The 23,121-nt window shown below is 43.6% G+C and overlaps 1 protein-coding gene across 1 annotated transcript; it reads right to left on the bottom strand.

The window, feature by feature from the left end:
* Positions 1-5,985: 5,985 nt before the first annotated feature.
* Positions 5,986-22,804, bottom strand: LOC311502133 (protocadherin-10-like; the record flags this gene model as incomplete). Its single annotated transcript, XM_084564266.1, has 7 exons — positions 5,986-6,014; positions 8,576-11,046; positions 17,124-17,200; positions 18,637-18,898; positions 19,212-19,324; positions 19,413-19,474; positions 20,273-22,804. 7 exons carry the CDS (start codon positions 22,802-22,804, stop codon positions 6,003-6,005), a joined length of 5,529 nt encoding a protein of 1,842 aa, XP_084420392.1. The 3' UTR covers positions 5,986-6,002.
* Positions 22,805-23,121: the final 317 nt, after the last annotated feature.

The following is a 23,121-nucleotide window of genomic DNA, read 5'->3' as shown; positions in this document are numbered from 1 at the left end:
TTGATTTCCAATATTTGCCTGCATTCACTGAACAAGACACTCATCATCATGAGCTGTTCATCACATTTCAACGCAAGTGTTTGGACTGCAAGAAGAAATCCCTGCTTGCTTGTTCATTAGACTAAATTACCAGTAATTTTAATCCACTTCTGTTATTTCAGTCCCCAAACAAATAACCTGTGGGTGGCTAGAAGGTGCTGCCCTACATCGAGCACCTATTGAAGCCACTGAATAGAGAAATAACTCTATAATGAAGAAATTCTGCACCCTGGAAAATGAAATGTTTAGCAGGACAAAAAAAAAAAAAAAAAAATCGATTGTGCCTTCAAGTAAAAAGCAAACCTTTGCACCTCGGTGTCCTGGTTTATCACAGCTGGGTTGCACAACACTTTCAGCATCACGGACACACAGAACTGGTCCTGAGAATGCAGCCCGCTGGGGAGGAGAGAACTGATGGGAGCACACATGAATGTAGCCACAGGAAGCACTGCTTATTTCCACCGACCTACTTCAGACTCTTTTAAAGCAGAGCTACTACCTCAAGGCCTTCTGTGTCGTATTTCCGATTTTGCTGAGTGCCGAAGTGAGCGGCAACTCTTGGTTCGACATTTTACTAACACGAGACGACTGTTTGGAATTTTATATTGCAGATTTAACTGACTGCTGGCCTTTTACACCTCAGACTGGCACACAAAACCATTACAACACCAGGATGTTGTTATGGAGTTTAAAAAAGTTAACACTTGTTACATTCTTATTGGCCATATCCTGCAACCATAAGGCCGTAGCTTGTCATACACATTCAAAGGACTCTCATAAGTCTGTCTCATTTTCTGAAAGCCATGTGTGGTCACAGCAAAGAGCAGAATACTGCAATTTGGCTCAAGGCTTTCAGTAATCCTGACAAAGCTATTATTTGTCTGCTTGTGCGATTTTGAACTGCAGGCACATCTCCTTTATTTAGTTTTCAATTTCCAAGAATTAGTACAGAGCGTCATAAAGAGAAACTGGGTCAAGACGCGTGTATGCGAGGGAATTTCAGAGTGAGAGAGCGAGAGACAGAGACGGGAGGAGAGAGTGCGAGTGTCCCATTCAAGGAGTCACTTTTGATCATCTCCAGTTTCACGTTTCACCACCGAACAGAGCAGAACAGAACAGAGCAGAACCGAGAGACAGATTAAAAAGCTTTATTCAAACTAGCATGATCAGGCAGAACACTGAAGCCAAATAAGCAACATCAAAATCCGACAATTAGCTCGACTTGAAAATAAAGAAACACCATTCTCACTCATACTATCTTTGATCCACTAGGTGGGATGGAACTGGTTTACGTTTGATGTAACTCTCGAAGCATACTGTACAATCTAACCGGCAAAATAAAAATAAAAACGGTGTACCCAAAAGAGAAATAACTCACTTTTACAATAACGAGCACAAGCACCTCCTGTGCCTTTTTGGATCACAGTGAATACAGAAGATATCAAAAAGGTCTACTGTATAAAAAAACACAAAGTAGAAAGCAGTTTCATTTACAGTAAATGCATCTAGAACGTCTGCTCTGAATCCTTAAAGGCCGAGCCCCTGTCCAACCAGCAATTCAAGGTTTCGACTAATGGGAGTAATTGGAATTTGTAATACTAAACGAAATGCCATCATTTCATTCACCAACAGTCACATATAGCTTTTACAATGCAGAAGGCACGCAAGGAGCTCGTCATGTGTGCAATTTATTCATTCTTTGAACACTGCTGGAATCGGTCGGTTGAGGCCGCGGCTGCACATGTGACGCGCACTCCGCAGCAAGAGATCCCTCATTAAATGACATCTTTAGTCTGACAGAAAGTCAGACAGCCAGCTGTGTTTGTGTCTGGACAGCCCGTCGTGACAGTGAGAAAGAGGATCAGAGGGGTTACATTTCACCGACTCAAGAGCACGAAGCCCGATACATCCAGAAATATTCACTGCATTACAGAGGGAGTAGCTGCGATCACATTTAGATTCAGTGCACATTTCAAATTCAAAGTGCTGTCATCTGCTTAATAGTTTCTGCGCACCGTCTACGGGTTCAGCAGTTTTTATTGTACTTGCAGAGTCAGCACTGGAATACTGTAACTATAATTAACACTATGTTCTTCCTTCACATAATCCCGTCCTATTACCTCATGCAATTACATTTTATCACTTAGCACCCTGATGAGCGGGCTCGGTAAGCTCCTCGTTTCTGAGAAATGAAAAGTCCTGGGCTTTACAGTAGTGCAACGGCGCTACCTTCGAGGTCAAGAAAAAGTATTCTTGTTTCTGTTTTAAGTTATGTACACTATCAAAACAACATCGTTTGCACTAAAACTACAAATACGCAACACAAAATGCCCTTGAATAAGCTCACAAAAGCAGCATTAAAAGGTAATACATAAAATATATATAAAAACAGGAATATTCATAAAACAACACCTTGCCTGTACCTTCTATCCCCTTGTACCTGGCAAAGATAAATACATTTTAATATTCTTACTCTTTTCAATAAATTGAGCCATTATAAAACTTTTTTTTATTATTATTATTAATATTTTACTTCCCTTTTTAATTACAATTTGCACTGTGTGCAAATGAATGCAAATAATATTTGAGTTGCCGGTTTTTAAAGTTAGTGAGAATTAGATTGTGATGAACAAATCTTCTCTCAAAGAAAATTCAATTGAATGTTGACCCCATTTGGAAAAATACTGTTCACTGTGTTTAAAAGTTTTACATTGCTCCCCGCTCTGGTCTCACTCCAATTTGGGATTAAATCTGAATGCAAATTAGATCTGGGGACACACCTCCCCCAGTGCACCCTCACTCAGTCAGCCCAATGATTTAGTTAGCTAGCCAGCTGGATTCTCGTGAGATTAGTGGGATCACGCAAGAATCCACCCTTCCAGCCATGCACACTGATGCAAACCAATAAGTGACCAAAAGGAAACCGTTGGCAGTAGCATGTGTGCTCTAGGCATGGTAACAGCGTGAGGTGGCGACGGCGAGAGGCAACCTGATTGGCTCAAGTTATGCTGCATTCGATAGGCCGTGAGAGTGGAAAGTAGGAACTCAAAATTCTGTCATTTATGACCACCATGCATTCAGTGCACAAATGGGGAAAAAGCATGGCGGCCTCGAGGTTTGCTTTTCAGCTGACAACAAACACCTTCTTTTGACAAAATCCAGAAAAGCAAATGTCAAATGTTTCTTTAGATCAAGACTAACAAAATAATACTTGCTTGTTTTGGCAGTAATGTTCTGGTTAACAAATTGATTAAAAAAAGCTACTTTTCTATAGAAAATATGCTTTCCTGTGGCATTTTCTTCACCTTTTTTCCTACTTAGAAATAGAGAATTCCAAAATCCCCAGCTACCATCGAATGCAGCATTACCCTGTTATGGATGTTGCTGAACATGGGGTTCATGCAATCACTGGCCAAATATTTTTAGTGCAAGGACACCCTGGTTGTCTATCAAGAGGAAACCGACTGGAAAAGTGTGTTCTCGGTTTTCAACATTATCATGGTTCCAAAAAATGTCAGTATTGCAGTGTAATTCACGTCTCCGCCGTCAGATGATGTTAGCAAAGTCTTTTTGCTTATTTGACTTCTTTGTCGTTTCTATAGAACTACAACGTCTACAATCAAAAGAGAAGAGAAACAATTAATCTACGGTTGTTGATTTTCTTTTTTTTTTTCAATTTTCTAGTTTTCTCGTTCTTTTTTTGCCACACATTCATAACTTGTTGAGCACAACAAACATTGCAAAAAAAAAAAAGAAATAAATAACTCCTTATTTGTATCGTATAGTTACTAGTTGACAGATGGGCCTTGTTCACATCCAGCAGTAACATGCGTCTTGGGTGATCTGATCACAAGTGGTCAGTTAACACTTGTGTCTCAAGTGTCCAATTGTGATCGGATCCCGCTTCCCCGATCTATAAGCAAATAAGCACGACATTAAATTCTGACTCTGAAGACCGACTGCATTGCTGTTTTTAACCGATAGCAGGCGGTAGTGCACTTCCATGCCTAGACGAAATACTGAAAATAAATTAAAGAAGAAGAAGAAAAAATGAAACCATAACTGGCTAGCTCTACTTATTGACACGTATAGGCTTTTTGAAGTTTTTGGAAGAATCAGCTTACGCACTGAGCTCCAGCTCTAGCTGCTCCTTAATGTGACACATGTGCAAAATTCCACTAACACAGAAGACATCAGTTGAGCCCTTCCGTCTGGCTCAGGACACATTTGCATTCACACTACTAAAATAATGTGGCTATTCAGCATGAGCACCTCTGAATGTGGTCTGAGCAGATGGATCTCAGTGTGTCCTCCGTGTGTCTTGGGTGCGCTCACACCCGTACTTTGAGCTGTCCTCTTTTACCTAGAGCTTTATTGAGACACGTGTTACTGCCGGGTGCGAGCAGGGCCTATGAGCCTTACTAAGCCAAGCAATAGAGTAGAAATGGTTTGTTAAATAGTGAAAAAAAAAAGAGAAACATCAAGAGCAAAGCCCGAAACAGCGAGACATAACCAGCTACAGTTAGTATTTATCAGATTAATGGAAGAAAATTCACCCTGATTCAAATGTGTGTTTATGATTAGGCGTGTTTTGAACTCTTAGAAAACATTGCACAATGGCGACTTAGGTATATAATAAACTACGAATGGTTTCTAAAACTACTGCACACAGCATAAACCCTGGAGAGAAGGCAAATGTGTCCATTGTTCAAAGCATTAAAGAGGGAATGATTGACAACTATGAGGCCCTGTTCATTAATGTCCAGCTATCCTTCCATGAATGATTTCAACTTGTTGTCCAAATACTCTGTTGTAGAATCATGCAGATTCATGCGTAAAAGCACAACTAAGGTAGAAAGCTGAGGTGATCCGTGGTCGATGTCTGAGCGTGGGACACTGGAGGAACCGAAGAGAAAGAGGAGTTGGAGCAGAGGGACTGGAGGAGGACAGCTGCTTTACATCTTCTTTGTGAGTCACAGGGAAGAATTTCAGACTCCCGTGAAGAGATGATTATATCATGGCAGTTCTCTTCTGGGCTCCTGCTAAGAGACAGAACACAGAATTAGACACAGCAGAAAACCATCCTCACTACAAACTTATAGAAAGTCCTCATGCAACAGTGGATCGTGACTGGTTACCGCCACATGTCACCGAAGGGGTGAATCAATAACTCGCTTCTATATTTGGGTGCATGTTTTGTGGTTCTTTGAAATCTGTCTTTTTGGCAATTTTATCATTCATGGAAATAAGTCCGACTAAACATACACAATAGAAATGAAATATGACAGAGCTATTAGCTATAATAGGTTTGATTAAAGCATGCACAAGCAAGCATCACAATGTGCTATTTGGTATTTTGGTGGGCCAATGTTACAGCTATCATAATACTGCCTTTGGCAAAGAGTGAAAAAAATAGGCTCTATATAATATTTCCCACAACTTTGTGAGCACTGATGAAGGGATATTTGATACATGTATGCTATGCTGAGAACCTATTTGGGACAATTCATTCCTTAATCCCTTTTTGTTTTGTTTTTTTAATATCTGAGCCATCACTTTGTCCTGAATCTCTACCAACCCAGCCAGATGTGCACAACACATATCTGACCGGCAGCCAGTTTTATTCTAATCTCAGCTCTCAGTATAAGCTGAGAGACCAGCCAATTTAAATTTTAGCGCTCACGGTAGCATCGGATCGAAGCGGGAGCGTCGTATTTGGGAGTGTTACATGTGTGTGACCGGGGACAAATGGAAATATTTGATTCTGCTCTATTTAGTCAGGAATATGTGTTACAGCAGAGCTCTGCACTGGTAACCGTGACAGTCCACGGAGCCAAAGATTCTGAGCCAAACCAAACACGTATACCAAATAGGAGAGGATAGAAAATGTCTACACAGCTATAGTGGCTCTACAGAATGTAGTTAGCAACCAGCATACCTCCAGTTGTAGAATGGACTTCCTTTCATTTTGAGTACTTAAGAATAGAAAAAAGAGACAAGTTCAGTGATGTGTGAAACTCAGACTCTCCAACTCACACACATCATACATAAAAATCTCTCTCTCTCTCTCTCTCTCTCTCTCTCTCCATGTGCACATGTGCGTTATGAATATTCATGTTGTTTGAACTTCCAGTGGATCACTTGTTTCAGTTCACTATACAGGTCCAGCTGTACAAAAACAAACAACATCTGGATCAGTTATACATAGATGACAGTCTACTGTGCGCCAGAGTGCTGCTGGAGATTCATAATGCATTTCAGTACAGCGATTTCTCTTGTCCTTGAAGAGAACCCTTCCATGTCTGGGTTTCTTTGTAGTACTCCCCCTCTTACTGCTACTAGGGTATTATGCATCTGCAATACATGACCTACATACTACATAAGACATCAAACAGTGGCACATTTTTTTTTTTTTGGAGCTGGGGGATGATGGAGTGTTTTTTTATTTGTTTGGCCTAATTACGCAATAAAAGTGCAGACAGTATCCTATGGAAATACACAGGTAAGTAGAATCAGCCGGACACGGATCTAATTTCTGACTTTTTCTGTGACCTTCAAAAATAGGTGATCCACCGTATTCCATATGTGTCAGCATATGGACGTTGTACTGTATAATGACACGAGTAATAATAATAATAATAAAAAAAAAACACTCAGCAAAATCCTCAATGACATTTCACCCCCCGTTCCTTTTTCGTTTGTGTCACATTTCAGTTTCACCAAGTGTACACAGAATAAAAAGCTAGAACTGCCCCCTGAGTGATATCTGCACTCCGAACCTCAGACATTACACAGACTCAAACTAAATAATAAAAACTGCTTTGATTTTTTTCCATCAGTGGTGTCAACCCGAATGCATTTCAAAGTATGCGTGATAGTCACAGTGGTAGAAGTAGTGCTAAGATGATTTTCTTAAGGGGATAGCTGGGTTTCATTGAAGTGTGGTTGTGTTATGTACTTATCTATAGTTACTGTATAGTAGATAATATTAATAATATACAGTGTATTGTATCCTCTTTATCTTGCAGTCAGGCAGCCTTCTCTGATGGGAACTGAAGCCCTTATATTGATCTCTCTTCAAAGTCACCACACTCTATTGACAAAAACAGTCATTCGACCTTGCAGAATATGCTTGTTTAGCACCTCTCAGTTAGTTTTATATATATATATATATATATATAGGCTTAAATGGTGACCGACAGCAAAGTAAGATTTAGGTGAGTCTTAGGTGGCTAATTACTTTTTGCTGCTGACCCTGTCCACAGCAGTTCAATGCTTGGCTCCCTTGACAGTACTCCTGTCTGCTTCTCCAAACTGGGGGCGTGCTGACAACCATCCACTGTATGTAACTATGAATATGGATCATCTATGATTAAGTACATCACACAACTCCACTTCAAAGAAATCCAACCCTCCCTCTAAATAAAAACTCCAAATTCTCAATTAGTCAATTTAGTCTAACCTAATTCCTAATTCAGAACGCCATCTAAAAAGCAGCAAGTAATAAAGCAACTAAAGCTATAAACAATACACAAATAAGTGCATTCAGTGCTTCAGTAACTCTGAGAGGTAAGACTATGTATGTCAGACATCTTGTTTCAATGTGAAAATTGAAGTTGTTACTACATACCCCAAATCTTCTCTACGTTAGACATTATTAACAGAATCCACTGGAACCATGGTTTACTGATATTGGGAAACAGTCTTTTTAATTTGGCATACACCGATCAGGCATAACATTAGGACCACCTTCCTAATATTGTGTAGGTCTCCCTTGTGCCTCCAAAACAGTTGTGACTCATCATAGAATGGACATGGGCCTTCTGAGGGTGTCCTGTGATGTCTGGCAACAGACTGTTGTTAGTGGGGGCCTTTGGGTCCTATGGGTTGATGGGAGGGGCCTCTGTGGATCATCCCACAGATACTTGATCAGTTTGGGATCTAGTGAATTTGGAGGCCAGGTCAACACCTTGTGCTGTTCTTCATGTTTTTTGAGTTATTCCTAAAGCGTTTTTGTGTGTGTGTCTGTGTCAGGCTGCATCCTGCTGGGGATGGCTGCTGCCATCAAGGAGTGTCATTGCTATGGGGTGGGGATGCTCGGTCTGGTCTAGGTGGGTGGTACATGTCTAAGTAACATCCACATGAATGCCAGATCCAAAAGTTTCCCAGCAGAACACTGAATTGTCACAAGATGGTCAATGTTAATTACTACACCTGTCAGCGGTTTTAATGTTGTGGCTGATCGATGTATATGTTATGTTAAAATGCACTAGAATGCACTAAAATGCTCAGGAGAGGCATGCAGTAATAAAGACACTTTTCTAAACCTGCTGATATTATTAATAAGGTTATCAACTTGCATCCACAACAAATACTACAAAACATTTTTCAACTCTCCAATGGTAAAATAAGAAACTTTAATACAGTAAGTCAGCTCCATCAGAAGCTGCCCTTCAAAATAATTTACTGCATGTTCCGGTCAGTCAGGACTAATGATACTTAATCTCTACCACACCCGGCTCCAATTTCAACATACCTCCAGTGTGGATGCTCTGGAGTCTGTGGTCTCACTTGGCCCTATGCTCCTAGGTATACTGGATACAAAATAACCGGCTCCTTTGGGAATTATGGGCTGTCTGACGACCACTTTTCCCTTCCTGGTCTCTGCGAGGAACAAGCTGTACCAGTAGGCATCGCTGGATATCAGGGTGGAATCTGCGATGGTGGAGCTCCTCTGGCTGATCACGCTGTTCCTGCTGATCACGCTGTTCCTATTGGCTGGGGGCATCTTGATGGCCTTTGGCTTTGGTTTTTGACACTTGAGCACAATAATAACCAAGATGGTTATCAGTAGCAGGAAGGACACCGCTCCTAAACCGATCACCAAGTACAGGTTTAGGTCTGTGAAGACGTCATATTCTAGTGGCAACTCGGTAGTCTCTGAAAAGGACATGACGTGTTCTACTGTTGATATCTTGATGGTGACGGTAGCAGAAAGAGCAGGCTGGCCGTTGTCTTTGGCGACAATCACCAGTCTCTGTTGTCTTGGGTCTCTGTAGCTGAACATTCTCGTTGTCCGGATTTCGCCGTTGTACTGATCCAGGCTGAAGAGGGTTGAGTCACTGATCTGCAGGAGCTGGTACGTGACCCTAGCGTTCTGTTCGGAATCTGCATCAATTGCGATCACTTTGGCTATCAGGTGTCCCTTATCTGTGGACCTCGGTATCACCTCCTCTACGACTGAACCCTGCGCCCGCCAAGGTGACACTATGAGGGGAGTGTTGTCGTTCTGGTCCAAGATGATAATATGAACTGTCACGTTGCTGCTCAGCGGAGGAACGCCAGAGTCTCTAGCCTCGATGTGGAAAAGGAATTCCCTCTCTCTTTCATAATCAAAGGTCTTCAGGGCATAAAGATCGCCGTTCTCAGGATTGATGGAGAACAGCATTGACATGGATGTGTTAACAATTTCCTTCTCCATGATGAAATATACCAAGTACTGATTCTCATTGAGATCTGGGTCATATGCAATTAAAGATGTCAATAATGCCCCTGGTAGATTGTTCTCCACAACATGGATTGTGTAAAACGACTGGGGGAATGTGGGGGCGTTGTCATTGACATCGAGGATCTCTAAAATGATGGTCTCGTTCTCAGATAAGGGTGGCGAGCCTTTGTCTGTCACTCTAAACGTGATGTCGTACTTGCTTATTATCTCTCTGTCCAGCGGCTTTGACACCAGCAGTTCAAAGTATCCCTCTGAGGATTTATTCAGGAGGAACGGTAAGATTTCCTGCCGATTCAAGGTGAGCTCAACTTCCCCGTTGGCTCCAGAGTCCCTGTCGCTGACGCTGACCACTGCAATCAGTGTCCCTACAGAGACATCTTCAGTCAGTGCACTTTTCATAGACTTGATGGTCACCTCTGGGTAGTTATCATTCAGATCCGTGACGAACACCGTCACTTTACAGTGTCCCGACAGAGGGTTTGCCCCTCTATCCTGGGCCTGTATGTGCATCTCAAAACTTTGACTCTCCTCATAGTCGATCACCCCCTTCACCTTGATCTCGCCAGAGTTTGGATCAAGGGAGAAGACCTCTTGTGTCTTCTCTGAGGTGTAAAGTGTGTATGAGTACATCAGCTTGGAGTTCGTGCCTTCATCCAAGTCTGTTGCGTTTAAGGTCATAACCACTGTGGCTACTGCCGAGTTCTCTGAGAAATTGACTGCAAACACCGGCTGACTGAACAGGGGGGCGTTGTCATTGATATCCAGGACGTTAATAATGATGCTGGCTGTTCCGGAGCGGGGAGGCACCCCTCCATCCACAGCAGTTAAAATCAAATTATGAACTGCCTGCTCCTCTCTGTCCAGATTACCACGGAGAACTAAATCTACGTATTTGGAGCCATCGCTGCCGGTCTGGATGTCGATGTTGAAGTATTTGCTTTCACTCAGATAGTAGGTCTTGATTGAATTCGCTCCCACATCCGCATCCACGGCGTTTGTGAGGGAGAATCTCTCACCGGGAGGGGTTGCCTCAGATATGTCCAAGTGCATTGTCCTTCTCCGAAACACAGGCGCGTTGTCATTGATGTCCATGATCTCTAGCTCGATGTTAAATATGCGAACGGGGTTCGCGAGGATGACATCCATTTTCAGAAAGCACGAGGTGGTTTTAGTCATGCATATGCTCTCCCGGTCTATCTTCTCGCGGATGACCAGCTCCCCCGTGTCTTTGTTGATGTCAAGGTAATTTTTGCTGTGAATGACATCGAGCTTCGCGTTGCGCTCCATCAAACTGCGGACGTCCAGACCCAGATCTGTGGCCAGATTAGCAACAAAGGAACCCTCTTCCATTTCCTCCGGTACAGAGTAGCGATTGATGGAGAGCGCAAATCCCCACAGCGCAGTGAACGTGAAAACAGCCACGACTAATCGTGCCCGTACAGGTGCAATTACGCGCGCCATCGTTCTATTAATAAAGATAGAAATGAAACAAATCCGTCCTTACGATCAGGTTGTCTTGGTGACGGGGAGCGCCGGTGTCATTCTTGCCTCCACGAGTTGCAGCTGCAGCAGGCCATTTGCAGCACAGTGCCGCTGGAGGAGTGGGCTTTCTCAGTTACGCTCTGCAGGGGCGTGCGCAGCATCTGGGAGGGCTGGTGGGGTGGCCTCAGTGAAGTTAAAGGACCCTCATATGAAAAGTCTGATCAAATTTATATTTAAGTTCTGACATTCTGAGGTGTAAAAAAAACCACACACATTATCCAGGTTAATTTGCAGTAACAACAATTTGCTGCATTTAAGTTATTCAAGTTTTGTTTTATTTTTTTTTATTCACCACATAGTTACAACGTCGTGTACTCATTTTGTTCCCAGATCTAGCCCGTAATGTTTTCAGGTGTGTTTAAATGATTATTTTTATTTAGTTATTATGAACATTATTTATTTAGTGGCCTGGCATGGTGGCGCAGCAATGTCACATTCACTTTAAGTTCTGGGTTCAAACCTGCTGGGTCTTTAAGACTGGACACATCAGAAAAACAGCAAAGAAATACCGACAGCAGCTTTAACTTCACCTCGTTTAGACCAAAAAGCTGCACTTGAACACACCCAGGAAGGGCCAGCTGGCACATACTGTATCTTCTGTGCCGACACAAGAAGTAATAGCTCCCAGTACCTACAGGGGGCAGTAGTTAGTATAGAGGTGGACAGGTGGACGGAGGGCCATCATTCCGGAATTGCAACTGCAGTGTTCTTGATGAGGCCCTTAAAATGCATTCTAGGATACCTGGCTGTCTCCAAGTCCACACAAGTTACGTATCGATGCGGCTTTGTGAAAACTGGCAGGGAAAGTACGCATACGGGCATTTAGATTGATCAGGTAGTACTTTATACTGGAGCAGTAGTTGCGCAGCGATTAATGATGTTTCACATGAACACAAGTACAGATTAGAACGCATATTGATAAATGCCACAGATGAGCAAACGGCCATACAGAGCATGCCCTAAACCACACATATCAAAAAAGAATTTTTCATACCAGAAAACCGTGAAAATATTTGAACTGATATTTGACTGTCACACTTGCAAGAGACTATCACAAGATAATAACATGACTGAAAAGATTTCAGTCTAGCATCTAAATTCACAGCAATGGCTGACTCGGGATCAGGATGCTGCCACAACTGCGAATGCGACCTTTAACGTGACCCCATGGTAAACATGATAAAATGTGCTCTGTGTGCCAACGGAAGAGGTGTAAATCAAGATGAAATGCTATATGTGACAATCTGGAGCAAAACATGATAAAGTATTTTTAAAGGAATAATGTAGTTGTAATGCCATTTGGAGTGCTCCTATATCTAACATGCTGAACTGCAGAATTAGGTGACTTTTTATTGTATAAAATAATTCGACTCGTGCCCCATTCAGAGTATTAGGGAAAGGCAGATACTGGTTAGAGAGAGAAAAAAAATCTTTACGAGGCACTTGAATGTCCCACACACTTCCACAGTTGTGGGCCCATAGCATCCTCCTCATTCAAGCCTGCCAAGAGCATGCTCGACAAGACTCCCCCCTGCTGCGCGGGCTTACTTCCTGTTGGCAAACATGAATGGGCTTAAGTAAAATAAATCTTCAGCTCCTCACATTCGAGTAATGAAAAAGAAACATTTCACTGTTTTTTATTGTTGCTGCTTTTCCAAGGACTGTGTCTAGGAGAAATGTTTTCTAGGTTACTGTGCATCACGATGAACAAGATGAACGCAGAAGTTGTTGTTGTTGGTGTACCACGGACCTGTCCAAAGCTGTATAAAATGTTGCCAGATGGATAGTTCTTAGCAACATATTTGTCACTAAATGTAACAGTTTCAAAATCAACGCTGTGGTGTAGTCTTTTGGCGTTCTGTGATCCTGTAATCTCTGTGATTACAGAATGCCAAGACAAGATAGAAAACTGAACACAGAACAAAGGGATCTGCAGAAGGCAGCTTGAGACAGTTCTTCATTCAAAGGCTGAATCTATGCTACAGAGACAAGGGAGGAGATAAAGCTACGTTTGCAGTAGCTGTTAACCATCAGAGGAATGCCCAGTGGAAATCTCCGTCTAGGGATTTGAGAAAGTTTTTCACTAAAGTCTTATAAAAGCTGGAAAGTAAAATCTTTTTAATACAAAAGTTTTGTATCTGATATAGTCTATAAAATGTTAAATGTTGCTAATAGGCAGTGTGTCAGTTTTACCGGTCATCCACTACTGTTCCCTGCTGATGGGGCCGGTTGAAGGAATCAAGTGTCTTTTATATATTTTTAGTCCCCTGGGCCCCAGGCAGCCTGAATCATCACGGACCCACATCAATTTGAGCAATTTGACTTTATTACTTTTTCCAAGGTGTCCTCTTCTAAATAATCTTTGCCTTACTGAGCCATTGTGTCTTATATCACAGTGCATGCAATATATACTCCTTGTCATCAGTATTGATTGCCGATATAGATATAGAACACTGACAGGAGAAGTAAATAACATTGACCATCTTGAGACAATTCAATGTTCTGCTGGGAAACTTTTGGACCTGGCATTCATGTGGATGTTACTTAGACATGTACCACCCACCTAGAACAGACAAGGGACCCCCACCCCACAGCAATGACACTCCTTGATGGCAGCAGCCATCCCCAGCAGGATGCAGCCTGACACAGGCATACACACAAAAACACTTTAGGAACAACTAAAAAAATATATGAAAAACAGCACAAGGTGTTGTCCTGGCCTCCAAATTCACTAGATCCCAAACTGATCAAGTATCCGTGGGATGATCCACAGAGTCCCCTTCCCTCAACCCATAGGAGCCAAAGGCCCCCACTAACAACATTCTTTTGCCAGACACCACAGGACACCCTCAGAAGGCCCATGTCCATTCTCTGATGAGTCACAACTGTTTTGGAGGCACAAGGGAGACCTACACAATATTAGGAAGGTTACTGTTATGCCTGATTGGTGTATCTGCTTTCCCTGCAAACTATTGGGATTATCTACTGCTTTGACAGCTGACAAGAGGAGGATGATGCTCAATCTTTCCTCTCCTTTTGCGCCATCCAGTGACAGCTCAGAGAGTTGCATGATGCTCTACACTGCATTCACCACACACTAGAAGTACACGTGCCATGATATTTCTCGTGCATTTGAAAGATTACTTTCAATTGATCAAACAATTTGTAGTATGAACATTCCCCTTGTGTCACGTCTGTGTTCAAACTTGGTTTGCATTTAAGTAATAGTGCTGGAAAGTAAAATAAATTCGATTTTGATCTGACCTAAAAACACAAGGATGCAGATATGGATTGATCACTCACACATTTTTCCCCTGAAAGTGTTATTGGGGGGGGGGCAGTCTCGTAAGAAGGCTTTTAGAAGCATATCTCCAAATTGCATGGTTTATTGGCTTCGAGCAAATGTAGCTTGCAGGAACGCTGAGATTTGAAAATATTTAATTGGAGCCTGCATTTCAAGACACCCAGCCCCGCCGCTGGTTTTATCCTAATGGCCGGCAGCAACGCACTTAACTGGAACGAGGTATATCTCAGTGGCGCATAAAACATTATTTTAAAAGCCTGACACTGTTAAAAGTGTTATTACTATGTTTTCATAAACTTATTGATTTAGATACAGACTCTATAATACAAAACAGAGCTGAACAGAGTATGGTATCATTTGCCAGCCATCTGGCTCAAAGACTTAACATACTAAGTTTTGAGAAAGAAAACTGAGTTAACACACGGAAATAAAGTGGTAATGAAATATCTGGAATTAGAGAAGATTAAACACTCGTTAAGGAACAAGAAGGGGGATTTTATATGGCATGGAAACCTTTTATATATTACTTCAGCCATACAAAAGAACCAGTCTGGATCCTCTGTTATTTCTCCTGTGTTGCGTTTGAGATCTGTCAGTGGTGCTGTGTTGACATTCTCTTTAACATCAATTACCAAAGTGATTGCCAGTCTAGACAAACTGAGAAACACAGCTGTGAGCTTCAGGTGCGACACCTCGGCTGATTATTTTAATTTAGAACAATAAGTTGTCGGAATAACACCTTTTTTTGTGTGCGTGTGTGTTTTGCCTTTCACAGACAGGTGAAAATGAGAAGGAGGAAAGCAAAACAAAGACGGAGGCTGGGAATAGGCTGAAAATGAGAGATGATGTGGAGAAGAAAGAGGAGGACAAGAAGACCTGCAATTGAACACTTCCCTACCAAAAAAAAGTTTTTTTTAAAAAAGTATATTGCCTGCCTCTTTGTAAGACCAACATATACACTATATTACCAAAAGTATTCGCTCACCCATTCAAATGATCAGAATCAGGTGTTCTAATCACTTGGCCTGGCCCCAGGTGTATAAATTCAAGCACTCAGGCATGCAGACTGTGAAACAAGACATTTGTGAAAGAATGGGCCGCTCTCAGGAGCTCAGTGAATTCCAGCGTGGAACTGTCATAGGATGCCACTTGTGCAACAAATCCAGTCGTGAAATTTCCTCGCTCCTAAATATTCCACAGTCAACTGTCAGCTCTATTATAACAAAATGGAAGCGTTTGGGAAAAACAGCAACTCAGCCACGAAGTGGTAGGCCACGTAAAGTGACGGAGAGGGGTCAGCGGATGCTGAAGCGCATAGTGCAAAGAGGTCGCCGACTTTCTGCACAGTCAATTGCTACAGAGCTACAAACTTCATGTGACCTTCAGATTAGCCCAAGTACAGTACGCAGAGAGCTTCATGGAATGGGTTTCCATGGCCGAGCAGCTGCAGCCAAGCCACACATCACCAAGTGCAATGCAAGGCGTCGGATGCAATGGTGTAAAGCACGCCGCCACTGGCCTCTAGACTCTAGAGCAGTGGAGACGCGTTCTCTGGAGTGATGAATCACGCTTTTCCATCTGGCAATCTGATGGACGAGTCTGGGTTTGGAGGTTGCCAGGAGAACGGTACATTTCAGATTGCATTGTGCCAACTGTGAAATTTGGTGGAGGAGGAATTATGGTATGGGGTTGTTTTTCAGGAGCTGGGCTTGGCCCCTTAGTTCCAGTGAAAGGAACATTGAATGCTTCAGGATACCAAAACATTTTGGACAATTCCATGCTCCCAACCTTGTGGGAACAGTTTGGAGCGGGCCCCTTCCTCTTCCAACATGACTGTGCACCAGTGCACAAAGCAAGGTCCATAAAGACGTGGATGACAGAGTCTGGTGTGGATGAACTTGACTGGCCTGCACAGAGTCCTGACCTGAACCCGATAGAACACCTTTGGGATGAATTAGAGCGGAGACTGAGAGCCAGGCCTTCTCGACCAACATCAGTGTGTGACCTCACCAATGCGCTTTTGGAAGAATGGTCAAAAATTCCTATAAACACTCTCCTCAACCTTGTGGACAGTCTTCCCAGAAGAGTTGAAGCTGTAATAGCTGCAAAAGGTGGACCGACATCATATTGAATTCTATGAGTTAGGAATGGGATGGCACTTCAGTTCATAGAATGAGTAAAGGCAGGTGAGCGAATACTTTTGGTAATATAGTGTAAGTCTTGCATATGGATGGTTGGGCTCTTCAGACAGGGAACGTGTGAGGGAATTCTGTCCTCTAGTGGGGATGGAAGGTAAGCTCCAGCACTCATCCGGAGTTGTGGATGCTATGTATTGGTGGGAGAGAACTGAGGGAGATAAAGGGAAATAAATCAACACAGATTAGGCTCAGAATAGACTGTAATTGGCACAGAGGCTGGGCATATGCTATCTGTCCCTGTTTATAGCACATCTGACATATAATTACTGCTAAATCTGTCTGTTCTTGGTACTGGTTGTGACACAGTCAAAGTTACATCTTGGCTTGATTATCTGTGATTATTGGCAGGATTTAGGTGTGGGCCTATCCAGATCTATGCTCGTATTTGTTTTTCTCAGGTTCTACCCATTTGACTCGATTTTCAGTCCAAAATAAATCTGAATCTGGCCCTTGGCACTCAGCTTCTCCTACATGAAGCAGTTCACTGAGGCAGTAAGGTTTCTGGTCAGGCCCAAGCCCAAGATTAACCCACTGGTCCGCAATAGCTCAGTCGGAGGCGGTGGATCAAGGGGATAATCTTCGCAGCTGTAGTTTAAAATCCTGGGTTTACTGACCAGAATGTCAAGAGAAAGGTTAAAAGACATTCACAGCCGCACGTCACAGCACAACTGCTTTTTTTTTTCCCCCCCCACACACACCACCTACATATGCACAGATAGCCACAAATGGGCCCTTGCAAGTTGACTTCTGTTTTTAACAGGAGGAAATAGCTGTATTCTGCAGGTATACGTACCGTACTTTTACCCCCCAGAAATATTAGTCAATGACTTATCTCAGGCCCCTCTGGAGCCCAATCACAATGCCAGCAGCGGGGCAAATAATCTCTGAATTTGTGTGGAGCTCTTTTATATTTAATCTTAAAACCCTGCAGCAACACTGCCTACCCTCCTGGGCCCCTGCCACATTTTCATTCAATGCTTTCAGTACCACGCGATCATCTGGGATCTGTGCAAACTCTGAAAAATTCTGTCAGACTTTACGCTTGCTAAAACAGACTTTTTCCTGTTACCTTACCTTAAATATGGATGCGTTTAGTTAGAAACAGTCAGAAAGAGCAACAAAAACAAATCCAGTTTCATAGTTGAGGGCAGATTTATTGATATCAATATATACTGTACATACACTATATACAGAATGATCTGCTATGCGTAACTAGCCTCTGTCAATATACAGATCACAAACCTAATGAAAAATACAAATCTGGAATGTATGTAACCAGTTATGTCTTTATTCTCTCTCTCTCTCTCAGAGGCGTGTGTCATTTGCGGAAACTATACACTTCACCTATGTCATTGCCCTTCATAATATCATCAACACTTTAATGTGATGAGTCAGTATGATGGTCTACTGCACAAGACAAAGAGGTCGATCCTGCTGTATGATGCTGTATAACTCTATCCATCAGTGGAGCAGGATGCCCATTTTGCCTTGTTGCGCTCATTAGTTTAATGGTATTGTTTTTTTGTTATTTTTTTAAGTCAGACACATTTGCTTTGTATTAAATGAATATGTGCTGCTGGCGTGACGTCTCCCTTTTGCGCTGCTCGTGCATTACGTCTGTATTGCAGACCTATTATTAAATGTGACCTATCTCTGCAGCAAATGCACTCGGCGTGATTGGAGTCAAACTGATTGGAAGGCTTCAAGAGAACACGGCTTGACTATCCAGCCAAGGTCTACTTGTGAGCAACAACGCCAGCAGAGGGGCTTTGTCGTTGAGCAAAAAAAAGTTGCTTTTACTTTTTATAAAAAGATACACGTGTCAGCTATTGATAGAAACCTCTATTCTGAAGGCTATGAAGTGTAAAGTTTATTGCTAGCACGGTTAGTTAGTTCACAGCTCTGACAAGCAGCAGCAGCGCGCTCGCTACAGCTGTCCCTACGAGACTTAAAAGGTGCAGCTACAGAAAAAAGTTACCAGAACACAAACAACTTTTGAGTACTGTCCTCGCTTTTCCAGCACACAGAAGAATACAAAGAGTTACTTAAAGATAGAATTGCTTATGATGCCGTCGTCAAAGGATTGTTCATAGTTTGAGATGAATCTCTTTTTCTTCCCGAAAGTAGAGAAAGTGTTGTACATATCCAATTCTCCTCTGGGTGCCAGCTTCAGAGTGCTGTAGCCCGACGTGGTGCCGGGGATGTAGACATTGTGCTGGTAGTCTGGTGCTTCAGAGTGAGGCTGAGTGTACTTTGGCGTCCACGAGTAGTTAGGAACCGCCGCCTCTTGAAGAGATAACTTGCAATCTGTAAAAATGCGCATAAATTACAGTTTGTATCTGGAGATTATTTCAGCAGTGGCCTCATATTTAAATACGGTACACTTGATCTGAATGAGGTGGTTTAAAGCCATCTTCTTAATTCAACACTTCTTAAATAATCCTCCTGTTGATGCATTAAAATCCCCCTCCAGTTTTGGGGAGTGGTATTATCTTTTTGGTTTACCCTTTTATAGCTCAGACTAAATCCTCAGGCGTAGACGCAGAGAGAACCCGCACCCACGCCACCATCATCTTCCATGTGAGCAATGATGGGCCAGAATTGCACAGCTGCCACCCACCTTTCATGTGGTTTCCCCAGGTCCAGTACTGCGGCGCCACAGAGCAAGAAAAGCCGTCGCTGTCATATTTTTGTGGACGTGAAAGCGTGCCTTCCATATTCGCGGAACTATACCTGAGGACACACAGAAGCAGCTAGAATGTGAATTTCCATTTACAGGTGTTACTATATGTGTCAGTGAGTGGTTGAGCCGCGTATTCACCTCTTATATGCTGAGTTGCGTTGGTTCTTGGTCCACGTCCAGTCCTTGTTTGAGTACTTAATCTGCACAGAATCAAAGAAGACCACATCATCAGAACCCTGGCACTGCATTTCTCTCTAGTGACATGCTAATTGCAAACAGTGCATATTTTCAATAGAGGTAATAAGACAGAAACTGGAGAAGAGGTGTTACATGATTTCAAAAAAATCTTTGTCTTTCTTGTTCAAAAACGGACAAATAACCGGCACCAACTGCAACACTGTGTGCCACAACTGGGAAGATACATCACCTAAAAACTGCTCGTCTAAGCTGCTTATGTGGATAATGTGAGGTTTAATGCTGATGGAGATGGCGATGCTGTTGACAGGAGCACAAATAGAGCGGAGGCAGCGTCCACGTCAAGCAAGAGACAGCCTCTGATAAAAATTACTTTCTCTTTTATCCTTGCATCCCCTTTTGTGCCTGTGTCGCACACTTTGCCACACTATAACTTCCCAGACTGCAGGGTGTATTGTGTGAGTTGGATGAGGCGGCATTTTCCATTCAATTCTATGTAAAAACAGAACCTGAGTTTCTTTTATATTCTAAAAAAAATTACCAGCAATGGTTAAAATAAGCATATAAAATATATGTGAAATTCATCTGACCATTATTTCACAGCTTAACCTTCATGCAAAGCAGTTGTTTGCCTCTGTAATCCAACTTTCTGTCAACTTTAACTTAAAGTGAGGCAGCTGGAGAGCTTCTTAGAGACATGGCTGAGTGGACACAGTCCTGAGGTGTGCATACAATTCTTAAAAGTGGCAGATAAGAGAAATAATCCCCCCTTTTTGTTGATTCGTGACATTTCACTACATTACCTCGTTTGGGGTTGCTGCTCTGTTGTTGGACAGCTCATTGCGGTCCAGCGCGCTCCAGCCTGAAGTCAGGTAATCTGTGCTCTTGGCGTTGTTCTGTTGAACTGACATTACCGGGCTGCACGGTTTGAGGAACATGAAGTCGCTTTTGGATGACTCTGGCGTCAGGCACATTTTGTAGCAGTACACCTGAGGGAGCGCGCCGTTGCTGTTCGTCTCCGCGCAGCCGGACGCGCCCGTGGACATCCGGACGTTTAAGTTGGACTTTTTGAACACCTCCGTGGTGGGGGATATTTCTGAGCGGGAGCAGCAGCAGCAGCAGGAGCGACTGACGGAGGGGAAGTTGGACTCTTTGTTGGACGCTCTGCCCTTCAGTCTCCGCACTGCGACGAGGACGATGATAGCCACCAGAAATGTGAAGGAAACTGCGCCCAGAGACACGATTAAGTACAGGGTGAAGTTGGAGCTGTGATGCGGGCTTAGTGACAGGTCACCCAAATCGGGCTGCGAATCTGGCAAGCTGTCAACCACTGACAAGATGATGGAAACTGTGGCCGAGAGGGGTGGCTGACCATTGTCCTTCACCAGAATGACCAGTCTGTGCCTAGTGGCGTCCTTCTCCGCTAACTGGCGTATCGTCCTGATTTCGCCCGTGTACAGGGCAATGCTGAACAAGCTCGGGTCTGTCGCTTGGAGCAGCTGATAAAAAAGTCGCGAGTTTTGACCCGCGTCTGGGTCCACTGCGCCTATTTTGGTGACAAGGTAACCGGCGTCAACGGATCTGGGCACTGCCTCGCTGGGTGCCGTGCCATTATGCGAAACGGGTGACACTATCACCGGCGCATTGTCGTTTTGGTCCAAGATAAAGATGTTCACAGAGACGTTGCTGCTCAGAGGCGGAAACCCCGCATCCTGAGCTTGAACTATGATCTGAAAGTTTTTAAGTTGTTCGTGATCAAAGGATCGCAGCGCGTAAATGTTCCCGTTGTCTGAGTTTATGGACACATAAGTGGACACAGGCATTCCCTGTATGTCACCTTCTAGTATAGAATAGGAGAGGTATGCGTTTTGACCTGAATCTGGATCCAGCGCAGTCACCGAGCAAATTGATGCTCCCGGCGCGTTATTCTCGGTCAAATACACAGTATATGAGGGCTGTTTGAAGTGGGGCGCGTTGTCATTCACGTCAGACACTTGGACTAAGATAGTTTTCCTCGTGAATAAAGGTGGAGAGCCCATATCTCGAGCTGTCAGCGTGATATTGTACTCTGCCACGGCCTCGCGATCCAGAAAATCACAAGTTACTAAAGTATAGTAGTTCTTAAAGGATGAATGGAGCTGAAACGGGACATGGTGGGGGATCTCACAGTCCACGTTCCCGTTTTCACTCGAGTCTTTGTCCATTACGCTGATGACAGCTATCACCGTCCCCGGGGGCGCGTCCTCCTGCACAGGTGTGGACACTGATGTCAAGATGACCTCTGGAAGGTTGTCGTTTTTATCCAAAACGTTCACCAGAACTTTGCAGTGAACTGCCACAGCAGACGGGCCCTTATCTTTAGCCTGGACATATATTTCATGCATCCTGGCTTTTTCGTAATCTATCACCCCTTTGACTTTGATTTCTCCAGTGTGCGGGTCTACGCTGAAAAGCTGGCGCACTTTGATGGGAGCGTGGCCACTGAACGAGTATGTGATATCAGCATTGGGACCCTCGTCTAAATCGGACGCGTTGAGTTTGATGACAACTGTGCCCTTTGGTGCGTTTTCAGGGAGCCTCACTCTGTAAAACGACTGATCAAACACGGGCGCGTTATCATTTGCATCCAAAACTGTGATATCAATTTGCGCAGTGCCTGATCTCTCCGGCGCGCCTCCATCTACCGCCGTTAGCACCATCTGATGTGTACTCTGCTGCTCTCTGTCCAACGGGGTTTGGAGGACCAGCTCTGCAAATTTGCTGCCATCGCTGCGCGTCTGTATATCCAGAAAGAAATGCTCGTTTACGCTCAGCAAATAGGTGCGGAGCGAGTTGGCACCGACGTCCAAGTCCTGTGCGCTCTCAAGTGGAAAGCGGGATCCTGGCGCAGCGGACTCAGATATGTCCAGATTAAACTCGGTCCAAGGGAAACTAGGGGAGTTATCATTCACGTCTAATATTTCCATCTCTACCCTGTACAGCTCCAGTGGGTTTTCTATGACCACTTGCAAGTGAAATGAACAGGACAAACTCTGCTCGCACAGTTCTTCCCTGTCAATTCTCTCATTCACAAATAAAACTCCATTTTCTAAATTTACCTCAACATATTGCTTCTTGGCACCCGAGACTATCCGGAATCTGCGCGCAGAGAGCTTGTCCAAGTCCAAGCCCAGGTCCTCTGCAATGTTGCCAACAAAAGCTCCATGCTCCAGTTCCTCTGGGATTGAGTAGCGTATCTGTGCCCAGGCTGCGTCCAAGAAACAAGTGAACAGCGCAAAACGGTACACCGCATGCCATTTCCCACGCAGTCTTCTCTTCTCTCCTTGCGTGTCCATTTGGAAACTGAAGCAAGTACGCGCCTTACAGCTAAAGTGCAGTATGATCACATCAAAATTGCGAAAAATACAGACTGGCAAAAACTTGACATTGGTGGGACTGGAGCAGCCACTGTCTGACTGAGAGAAAGGAGAGGAGGGAGAATGGGATGTGCAAGGGCTACTAGCCTATCTCTGATTAGAGTGCGTCCTGTGTGTCTGCGTGTGCGCGTGTTTATTATTGGCCGTACACTGTTCCGATAGAGGGGAAACAACATCTGCTCGGATAATCTTTCCTGCCTACTAGCCCGATCAAATTCATGTCACGGTCTCTGGAC

This window comes from Chelon labrosus (genome assembly GCF_963514085.1).
Source record: "Chelon labrosus genome assembly, chromosome: 17".
In the NCBI taxonomy this organism is placed as follows: Eukaryota; Metazoa; Chordata; class Actinopteri; order Mugiliformes; family Mugilidae; genus Chelon; species Chelon labrosus.
Note: the sequence above shows the minus strand (reverse complement) of the source record. Positions and strands in the feature narration are given on the sequence as shown.